The 11607-nt window shown below is 37.5% G+C and overlaps 1 protein-coding gene across 1 annotated transcript in view; it reads left to right on the top strand.

Annotated features, from left to right (window-relative positions):
- Positions 1-11607, top strand: part of CEP112 (centrosomal protein 112kDa) — a gene marked incomplete at its 3' end in the record, with an annotated part of 144788 nt that overhangs the window by 21657 nt on the left and 111524 nt on the right. The window contains exon 8 of the mRNA XM_010149287.1: positions 9660-9746. Within this exon, the coding sequence (XP_010147589.1) occupies positions 9660-9746 (87 nt within the window). The remainder of the gene's footprint in view (positions 1-9659; positions 9747-11607) is intronic.

Genomic DNA, 11607 nt, shown 5'->3' on the forward strand with positions numbered 1-11607 from the left:
TTTTAAGGGGAAAAAAAAGTTAAAACAACCCCAAAACCCCCCCCACAAATCCCCCACTTAAAGGTCACTGCTGTGACCCTGCAGTTAAGAGGAGATGGTGATCAGTGAGCATTGTCCTTTGGTTTTGATTTCTTCCCCCCAGTTGCTCTGCTCTATGGCAAATATTGAAATAAATGAATTAAATATTTAATGCATGCCAAATTAAAAGCAATAAATAAAACCAATATGGAGGCGTTATCCTAACGCGTGCTGCTGTGTGTGTATGTCTCTAGAGTCTAAATCTGTTGGGTAGATGGATATAGATGGATGTGTCTGGAAGGGGGAGAGCTGAATACAGCTGAAGGAGCCTACTTGGGCATGTCATGGGACTGGTTTTTGTGCTCCGAGATGTTTACTAACAAGATGAGGAGAGGGGGTTTGATGGACTTTGAGAGCATTTGAGATTCAAGGACATCTGTAGGTAGGTCCAAAACCTGAATCCTGCAATAACTGGAACTTTGTGTGTTGGAATTTTTATTTTCTTCAGATCCTTGTTCTTTATATCCACTTCTCTTCCTTTACTGTTTCCCTTTTTTTAACATCCTGTTTACCTAAAACTGTCCAAGACATACTTCTCATAAATTTCTTGCTGTTTTCCAAGGGGTAAAAATTGTTTAGCTTTTTAATTCTGGTGAATATTCCTGTTAAAATGTAGGAGTGCCTGTTAATCTGTTCACACGTGTGGCCCGTAAGAAGGGACACAAAAATGCAAAAAGGCAGATAGGACATAATTACTGCTTTCATCTTGATTTTTCACTTTTCCATAACTTTTTTATCTTGTGACAACTTGGTTTTGCAAATACTGTTTTGTTTCCTGTAAAATTATTCCAAGCAGCGTATACTGTGACTCTGAATATTCGCTGGTTCGTTTGAATTTTCGCCTTTATCCCCAACCCTGACGTCTGTTTCGAATGCAGCGTCTGACTTACACTGATTCAGTTGTAAACTGATTCTCGCCCCTACGTTCTCGTTCTGAATAGTGATCTGTTAGTTCGTGTTTAAAAAGGCAGCGATCTTGACTTGTGTTAACACGATTGCTGCCTGATTAATGTCCTGTTCCTAAGAACATGTGCAAGTTGTCCATTGTCTTCCGTGTGAGGGAATCGCATCCTGTCTTGCTTTGATACCTCTTCAGGATGTAGCGTAATAAAACCCAAACCGTACTCTATTGCTAGACTGGTGTGAGACATACAGCATGTATCAGGATGAGACGTGTTTTCATAAACTGGCTTGTGATTTATAATTCCTGATACTAATTGGTCTGGTCATGGAGATGTATCTGTACATGTACAGTTACTTTTTTTTTTTTTTTGCAATAGTTTGGGAACGATGTCTTTAATTATTGCACATATGTGCTGGAGACATTGCGAAAGATCAAAGAGGTAGGTTAGCAATTCAAACTAGTGTTTTTACCAGTAGAATGTCCAGATGGTTCCCAAGCAGCTGGGAATTAATCTTTAGCTGCATGATTAATCGCTACCTCAAAGTGTCTCTCTTTTTTTTTTTTTCTTTAAAAAGGGCGGGGGGAGTTTGTGGTGGTTTTTTGTTTTATGTATGGATCCTGGCTTTTAAGGGAGAAAAGACATTGAATAGAAAAAGTGAGTAATGTACGGTGTTAGGTGTTAGTGCTACATGTTGCAGTTGTGATGTAAAGGTAGGGGTATGGTTTTAATGGCTGTTTTAGGGGATCCTGAAATGAGTGTGAAAAGTTTAGTAGGTGCTGAAATACAGCATGTTCAAAGATAGGAATAACACTTGGGGGGGCGGAAAGTAAGTTTGTGGAAACACTTGGATACACTGATTCAGAGTAGTGTCTACTATTGTCTTATACTCAGGGTTTACTACCTCCCTTTGAAATAGGTATGATTTCTGCATGTTCACGAGATTCAACTGCGTTCCAGTTTCAGTGCTGGCAGTTGGAGATAGTCTGTTGCAATTTTGAGAAGTCTTACAGGAAATTGCATTTAGTAAGTTGTTAGCATGTATAAGCTTTCACAATTCCTCAACGTATTGTGAACGTTTTTGGTTCTTACTGATGTGAGTCCACTAAAGTGGCAGACATAGTCGTTATGTGTTTGACACTTGCCACTCCAACTTATGCTGGTAAGTAATGTGCTGTAGTGCTAACAGGCATGTCATGAGTTTCAGCTATATCAAATGTCCAAGTAAAAACACCGTTTCAAGGTATTACAGTTGTTGGGATACAAAGCTGTATGTATTCCCACCACCCCCAACTTGGAAATCTATGAGAAATACATGGTTCTGTCTTGAAAGAGACTAATGACATTTACATATGAATGAGAACAATTGTCCATTCAATTATTTTTCTGTATACAGCAAATGTGTAATAATGTTCAGTGTCATTTAAAAAGTCAGACTTTTCTTGATGAGGGAAAGCTGGCGTGATTTGATTTAGGACAAAGCTTTTCATTTTTACTGGCTATAAAAATGGGGTGATGTCATATTAATTTTTTTACTGTAGTGAATATCTAGTTTCTCCTCAGAGTACTCTGTAAAAAGATTGTAGCTGGAAGTAGCGGTTGTAGTGTTCTTAAAGATATGAAGAAGGTTAGATATGTGGAGAGAAGTATAAATGTTTGCTAGGTCAGAAAATATAGTCCAGGTCATAAACATGGGCTTTTGTGGAGGGACCTTTGAATCTGGGCAAAATGCCATGTTTATAAAGGGTCTTTTTACATTCTAATTTCTGGCCTACATGTTTAGCTTGCTGGATACTGCTTTTCTTTCAGTCTGTCTCTGCTTTCTCCAGACTGTAAACTCCTTGCATCAGAGACTTTACATTTATTTCACTTTAAGCATTGCATGGGATAAAAATACTGATGATACTCAGTTCAGAATTTGGAGTGGTTACTGTGTCTGCTGTTTCAAAATGTAGTTATACTTTTTTTTTTTAAATTTCTGTGTTACAATTGGAGGATGAGCACAAGCATCAGGGAAGAAAAAGCCCAATGTTAACATGAATCCCATATGGAAAATCTGCTTTTATTGTGTGTAATGGTCCACTAGAAAAAATACTATTTATGACTTCCTTTGATTTATAGGATTAGTTCTTAAAGTCTAATAGAGGCTTGGAAATTTCAGTCAAGTAAAATACCTAGGTGCTAAAACTACACACACCCACCTCTGCCCCTCACAGGGCATTTTTGGGAAATGTCTGCATCTGAAACAGTGAGAAACATTGACCCTTGATACTTAAAATCTCCTTTGTGTATCATAAAAATTCTTTATGCCAAATACTCAAAATAGTTGTCCTTTATTATACCGAATCTCATTTATCAAGGGAACCAAGCTGAGCCCCAGGGAGATGCAGCAGCTATTGCTTCTGTACCTGCAACTCCTCTTGGAACCTTAACCTGTGAAGGAAAGCAAACTTCTCAACAGTCTATTTTATTTTTTTCTCAACAAAATGTTCGTACTTACACCTTGGCTATTTGCTTGTAAGGAGTTTTGGTAGGGCTGCAACTTGTCTGCAGGCCTACGTTGCCTTACACTGACACAGCTTAAACATTCTCTTGGTTTTAGCCTTCCTGGAATTTTATGGTGAACTGTTAACATGAGATCATCCACATCAGGTCTGTCTTGTGTTTTGTTCAAATCTTGTGATTTTTTTCACCGGTTACCCCTCAAACGGTTTGTTCCAAGTTGTTTGAGTGAACAACACAGGCTTGAGGGTCTATTTTAACTATCCCAGAAAATAACTTTTCCTCTTGCCTGTCTTTTAGACTTTGAGTAAAGATCACTAAACTCCTCTGTACAACGTGCTCCTCAAACACCATAAATCAAATCTGTTTGTGCTTTTAAGACCTGTGGTCATATTTGATACTTTGGTCATGATAAGCAACTTTCACTTTGCTGTAGACCCAGAGCATGGGTGAGTCTTCTCTCATAATAATGCACTTTGCCTCTTTTAATTGTGAGGATTTTCCAGCGCTTGGCTGTCATGAGGGGGGAGTAAGATCACCATGTGCATCAGTGCGGGAAAGAGGAGGGGTATTTCTGTATGCATCTTACACCTTCTACCCTCCTGCTTTCTCACCATACTATAATGCATTTCTCTTCAGTTAAAAGCACTCCAAGAGTACATAATGACCCTCAGTATTGTTTGAGCAAATGGGTAGAAGCTGCTCATTAAACATGAGATATTATCATACATCATGTGACAACTGTGCTGATTAGACATCTGAATGCAGTGAAGCTGGACACGAATAGTGTATTTTCCACATACTGTAAACAGAGTGCAAGTTTTTCAGCAGTTCAGTTTTGAAGATATTAGTCCTAATATCTTTACATTTTATATTTACAGTAGAAATTTCATTTCAAACAAATTGTTATCAAGTATGAGTTTGTTTCCTTTTTTCATGCCACTGATTTTGTTTTAGATATTTATTTGGTTATTCCGAATCTTAAATTGCTCTAAATGTTAAAAGTATTAATATACCTCAAAGCTAATTTTTAAGTTTTGAAGGGTACAGTATAAGATACAGAAATAACACAATGAAAAAATAAAACAACTTGTTAGTTATGAAGTGAGCTACATTATTCCAATTACTTTTATCTGAAGTGAGCATCTCGATGTATCATAAACCTTGAATGTTTTGCCAGTATAGTACCTCCTGCCTTGGCCTGCCTATGCAGTTTAAAACATTGTATAAATGATCAATATTTATTTTTTTAACCCTGGATGTGAACATGATTCAGTAGAAAGTTTTAATTTTTTGGTTTTTTTTAAGAAACCTTTTTCTTCCATGAAGGTATCAAAGCTTTGTGTCGTGCACTGATTTCTTAGCAGCTGCATAACGGCAACACAAATAAGTTTTGCCGTATATTGTAAGATACACAAGTCATTGTTCTACATTGTTAGTTCTTACTTTGAAGTTCTCATTTATTGTTTACATCCTTCTCCCTCCTCCTCACTTCCTCCCTCCCTCCCTCCCCCATATATTCATAGACCTGGAAAAAAACCTGGCAAACAAGTACTGTTTTGCCAAAGATCTTCTCCCCCTCCCCCCTCCCTCCAAAAAAAAATCCCTGATGGATGTTAAACCTTCAAGATGTCCCTTCTGGCCCAAGGGTGATCCCTGTAAGGAAGACAAGTGAGTGGTGATCGGTAGTTCAAAGCTTTTTCCCGTTAATATTGCCAGTCTATCCATCGATTTACTTTCAAATCGGGTATTTAAATATTTCTGCAGATTCCTGTAAAATGTGACAAGACAAATGTTTTCCTTCCATCATGAAAAAATGAGATTAACTTTATTTTGCCAGAGATTTGAGAGTTGCAGATTAGAGGCTATCAGTTTCAGTTTCACAGCTACAACTTACATTTCCATAGCAGCTAACCTGTGCTAAGAAAATATAGGTTGGTGATATGATGAAAACCCTTTTCCAGGTAACTGTTTGCTGGTTTTGGTGGTGTTTTGGTGTTTTTTAAATTAGGAAGAAAGTGTGACTAGGCACATAAAAGCAGTTCTGTTGATACCACCCTCCATGGCTTTAAATAACAGGGACAGCACAGATGTTTGACATCAGTAATGTTTACATGGCCTTGGGGTTTAATTGCCTCATACTCTTTGTAAGGAGAATAAACAATGACAGAAATCCAAAGGAATGATGTTCAGGCAACAGCAATGGCTGCATTTCATACATAGTTGCAAACTTCTCAACTATAGCTAAATAGCTACACCCCTTTTTGTTTTTATTTTTTTTCCTTTGTCTGGATTGTTACATGCCTTAAATGTCATGTTCTCTGCTGCCTCTTAACTGGTAATAAAAGGTACTAAAACTGATGAGCATGAGCACAATTAATTGCTTCTATCAAGGTGAAGGGCTTCTTAAAGTTGTTTTATCTATTTACTTTAAAACTTACGAAGGTCATTGATACTGTTGTAGCCTATTTTGTTTCTCAGTATGTGTTTAATAAATAAAGTGGAGCTGAAGTGCAAAGGGCCCTTTATAGAAGGGCAGCACATAAAGTTACAACGCGCTGTTCCACAGGAAATTGAGACCAACTTAGCAAATGAGGTTTGGCATTTGGTAACTACAGACATGCAGTTGACTCAGTTTGGTATGGTTTTAATTTGAAAGATACTCCTTTATTGAAATTAGTATTTAATAATGTGTTTAAGCTTTGAAATGGGAGGGGAGAAGTTTCACTCCCAGTTGTGAAGGGATGATGCTCCAACCCCAGCCTTAATGAGATCAGTGCTTCAGATGTGTTTACATGACTCAATTGTTTTATCTCCATATGCAGTGAGGTTGGAAGTCTGCCTCACACAAGGGGTGGGTCAAAAAGCAGATTTATAAGTGAAACCAGTACTCCAAGCTTGGCTATAGGACACTTTGTTGTCCTTACGATTTCTGGCTGTTCCAGCGGATTTCCACAGAGGAAACTTTAAGTGTAGGATTTTTAAACCACTATATCTTTATTCTTACAGCATATGCTCAAATTAACACTTCCAGCAGTTGTGATGAACATACATGTGTGTCTTGGACCTACGGACCATTATAAAATTTAAATGTTGTTGGGAAGTTTTTTATTTTTTACCAGTTACTCATTGCAAATACAGCTTTCTTCTTAAGACTAGCTGAAAACTGCATGTGCAGATCAACTACTGGATTTCAAACACTTTATGGGGCTCCTCACGTTTATTGATATAGGGCGTCCTGAAGGGACAAAATTGTCGAAGTTAGAGGCGAAGCAGAAGGACAGGAAAATGTCTGGGAGGCTGAATCTTCAGGATTCTATGATGTTTATAGAAGTTGAGGACCTTGAGTTCTTTTGAAGTTGTCACCTTTTCAGCCCTCAACTGATGAGGAGTTGGCCTTTGGGACTTTTCAAATAAGGGATTTGTCTATTTATTTAGTGTTCAGAGAATAAGGAATCAGTTTTGCTATTACAGTATGTCCCTTCTGACTTCTCAGTCTTGGACACACATGTCTTTGAAATTTGTTGTTTGGTTGCAACTAGCTTTGCTGAGACAAAGCTGCCAATCCTTTTTTTGAAAATAGTCCCTGAAATCTCTGAAATTTTAAGGGACGTCTGTTCTACTATATGTAGAGCAATGAATTAATGAACTAAAATTGATGAGAATGAGTGCAAGAATGGTGCTAAGAGGAAGATTAATGACAAGTGGTGGGAGCCAACATCAAGTACAGGGATTTCTGGTGTCAACTTGTAGGAAAGAAGCCATGTGGCTGAGAACAATCACCATCCCTTGAAAATATATGCCCATATTTGATACAAGACACATTTTAGGGTTTGGTTTATTTTACATCCTTTCAGTCGACAGAAGAATGAAACGTAGACCAGGTCTCTGCTGATGCAGACGGCCAAGGATTAATTTACATCAGCCGAGATGCTCTCGCTTTATTAATGAGTTTTGCATGTAACGTGTTTGTGTGGATTCAACAGCTGTGTGAGTGCCATAGCTATATGTCGGTAACTCATAAGCTTTTAATGGAATTCAAGTAGATTGGAGTCTCTTTCATGTTTAGTTTCTAGTATTTGTGTTTTTACAAGACCTTCATATTTATTTATCGAATGTTCACAAACTGTCTATCTGGAAGTGGATTACTCTGCTCCTTTTTTAAAATCAACACTTATTATCAGCTGGTACTAAGATTTTCTCCTATAATGTCACTTTGGAGGTATATATGCATATCTTTCTTTTCATATATACATATGCATATATGTTATGAATCGAACGTGCATGTTTATAATGATGCTTGTTTTTGGATGATAAAAGAGATGTCTGACAGCTGAGAATATGGTTCTCTTTGGATTAATTGTCTATCTAACTGCTTTCCCCCACCCCCGGTAATTTGCATAAGACTCTGTACCTTGGGAGATAGGTAGCCTCTTTATATGCAGTGTGAGAAGCAGGCGTGTATTTTGGGTATCAGTGGACGTGGAGTCTGGAAGTCAGAAGAATTTGCTGCTCTTGCTTCTTCTGTTTTCAGTTCTTAAGGAGTCTTCTATATTAATTGCACAGCATTTTGCTTTTTTGAGCTGACAGAGTTTTGTAGCTCACGTTTTCAAGTCACACTAAACAAAAATATATAACACTGTAATAATATAAATTACTGATCTGCAGTGTGTTTATTGTCTGTATGTGTTTAAGATTCACGCTTGAATGACTACTTTTGTTATGTCAAAGGAATGAAAGGGAAGGAAACCTACAAGGAAGCTGGGGGGGACTTTTTACAAGAGCCTGTAGTGACAGGACAAGGGGTAATGGGTACAAATTGAAAACAGGGAGGTTTAGATTAGATATCAGGAAGAAATTCTTCCCGGAAAGGGTGTGGAGGCACTGGAACAGGTTGCCCAGAGAAGCTGTGGATGCCCCATCCCTGGATGTCTTCAAGGCCAGGCTGGATGAGGCTTGGAGCAACCTGGGCTATGGAAGGTGTCCATGCCCATGGCAGGGGGGTTGGAACTAGATGATCTTTAAGGTCCCTTCCAACCCAAACCATTCTATGAAAAGTAAAGGCAGAATGGATAATGCTTGTTGGTTCCTTTAGAGTTTGTCAGTTGGGAATATTAGGTGTCAGGTTCTTAGTTGAGCAAAATAAAAATTTGTGAACTCAGTTTAGCTGGATGGTGATGCAAGTGCAGTGCCCAGCTCCAAAGCAAACATAAACTTTTCTGTTGGCAACAGACTGCTTAAAGACATCTTGTGGTGAGGCATTGGTACTAGCACTCCAATGATTTTGGTCGGCCCTTTCTAAAGTGTGTGGGGTCACTGGGGTCTGTCACGCTGGGGAAGCTTTTCTGTCTACTTTGCTTGCTGAAATGGTGACATGTAGAAGTACAATAACCTGAATCTGAACTTGAGGTGTCACCTTTGTTATTTAGAAAACTCAGAAACACAAAATACCTATCATATCTTTAGAGTCCTGAAGACTTCAATGACGTCGTGAAACTATGCAAGAAACTTAAAAATAGCTTAAAGATGAAAACTTGGGCTATGCATAAGAAGTGGCAATGTGTTACTGTGTCAGAGGGGTTCAAGTACACGACTTTGAACAAACACAGGCAGGAAATGTATTTCAGCAATCAAATTCAGCAGCAATATCCTTAATCCCGTTATAAGTAACCTTTAAAGGAAATGTGTTTATAACGTGAAATCTCTGAGTAACAGAAAACAAGCAAAAATAAACATGCATCTGGGCCAAAGGACATTCTTTGTATAAATGTAACACCTGCCTAAAGAATAAAAGCAAGTTTACCATTCTTGGCATATTAACAAAACATTAAAAATTTCATTCTTAAGTGTTTATTTAAATAAAGGATGATAGCTTTTTCTGGGCAGTAGCAGTTTTTATTGCCAGTTAAAACATCTTACAAATCCATTTGCTAAATAAATATTTTGGGTTGAGATCTGTAACTTTTTTTATCACATAAAGATGAACATACTGAGAAACTGCATATATTTTTTTTTATAGCATTTATTTGGAATTGACTTCCCATTCCTTCTGAAAGACATAAATGAATAAAAGTTATGCAAAGGTCATTAGTGTAATTTATGCTTTATTTTAATGTAGTTATACATTATAATTATACATTAATATAGTTATACATCTGTTCTATTTTGCTTCTAAAGCTAGACATGAAAATGAAAATAGCAGAAGGCAAATTTCATGAAGAAAACCTTAAATTACAGCAGAAGCATGATACTGATGTTCAAAAGGTGAGAAGTTTGTATTTCTTTTCCAAAGACAGTGTATCAACCAAAATAATAGTCCGATTACAATAAATAATTTGCCGTTGTACTTTACCTTCCTCACAATTGCAGTTAATCTTCCTTTAAAGTAAGATTGTAGGTAAGTTTGTATAAGCTGACAGAAATGCAGAATAGTCTATAACATAAACTTAAGGGAAAAAGGCTTGCAGAAAGCAGGTGAAAATACATGGTGGTTGGTTTGTCTGAACAAGACAACCTTTTTACCAGCCCAGTAGCACCTATGGATTCATACACTGATGAACTCGTGAAGTCATGATTTTTCTTTTAAAGAGAAAGCACTCAAATTATAGAAAAATGTGAACAAAAGTACTTAAACCAATCAAATTTCTATGAACAAATGCAAAAAATGACACTGGCAAAATCTGTAAGTATATCACAGGTGTTTCCAGTAACAGCAGTGGTGCTGGTTCTCCTGTCTCCCTTTTGACAGTGTCTTAAAGCACAGGCTGGTCAATAAACAGTTCGTTATTGATGTTACTGCATTGTTAAAGCTCTGTGTGGCTTTTAGTTCTCCACAGCAATAAAATGACAGCAGATATGTTTCCTTTGGGTCAAGCTGGGTTTGTCTTTATGGTGTTGCCTAACACCACTTTTGGGAAGATTACAAAAAGACTCTTGAAGGCCATATTGTTACTTTTAATACCTTGTTTTAAACACGTGGGGTCAAATTCTGCCAGGCAGTAGGTGCCTTCTGAAGCACCCTGGTCCCAGGAATTCCGTGGGAGTTAAATGCTCCATGTCAGCATGGTGGTGACTTACCCTACTGTAAGCTCTGCATTACTGAGTACTTCTGTTTTGTTTCTTAAGACTGAGTCACAGACTTGGAGGAAGTTAGTTGACACAACACTATGACACATCAAAGCCTCCTGAAAGGATGTTAGTATTTGGTCAGGTGCATATTTGGCTCATCTGTTCTCAAAGTCTGCAAGCATAACTAGTTACCAAAGCTGAGAGTCTAAAGGAAACAGCTTTGTGAGAATAAGAAATAGTTTAAATGCTTTCTCATCCCGTGTCATCCTTTTCTAGCTGATGTTAGAATTTCTTCTTTTGAAGTTGTTTAATAGCATTGGATGTTTTAGAAAAGGTTAAATAGTGTCATATTAATCTTTAAAGACACAAACTGTTTAATGCAGATGGAGTAATATTGTTTTAAGTTGAAAGCTTCTGTTTGATGAGCGATTTGGGGCACTGTTATAAAATTTCTGTGACTTTAATGTTTATCTTCAATGTGTAGTTTAAATTCAAATAGTATCTCAAAGTGTGCCAATATTCAAGCATTTCTTTTCCCAAATCAGCGTGCACAGCAATGTGAGTGTGGCTGCACCTCATGTACTTGCTCTGTTCCAACCCAGTGTTTCTTGGAATACGTGCAAAGGTTTGCAATTGGTGAAGTACAAAAGAGCATCACTAAGTTCACCAATTATTTTGGTGTTTTTTAAACCTGCTGAGAATTTTATGTGCATTTAAATAGTATTAGGTAACAGAAATATGAAAAGGGAAACAAATCCTTTCTATCTTTGCTGTAGTAGCACCATGAAGCTTCCAAACTCAACAAAAGCAACATTGGATTCGCCCAAGTTTAAAAGAAAACAAAAGATCCCCCCCCAAAACATGAAGCTTTATCTACTCTTGAGTGCATTTACTTAAATCAATTGTTTGTTTATGACTTGGCAGACTTAACTGTGAAAATTACTTAGATTTAATCACTTAGTTCTGCACCGAAGTGCTTCTTGGAGGCAGCTCCTTTGACAGAGACCAGTATGAGTTACTGTGTGCACTGGTTCGAGTTGTGGGCTGTTAAAACGTT

This window comes from Eurypyga helias, unplaced genomic scaffold (genome assembly GCF_000690775.1).
Source record: "Eurypyga helias isolate BGI_N326 unplaced genomic scaffold, ASM69077v1 scaffold8523, whole genome shotgun sequence".
NCBI classification, from domain to species: domain Eukaryota; kingdom Metazoa; phylum Chordata; class Aves; order Eurypygiformes; family Eurypygidae; genus Eurypyga; species Eurypyga helias.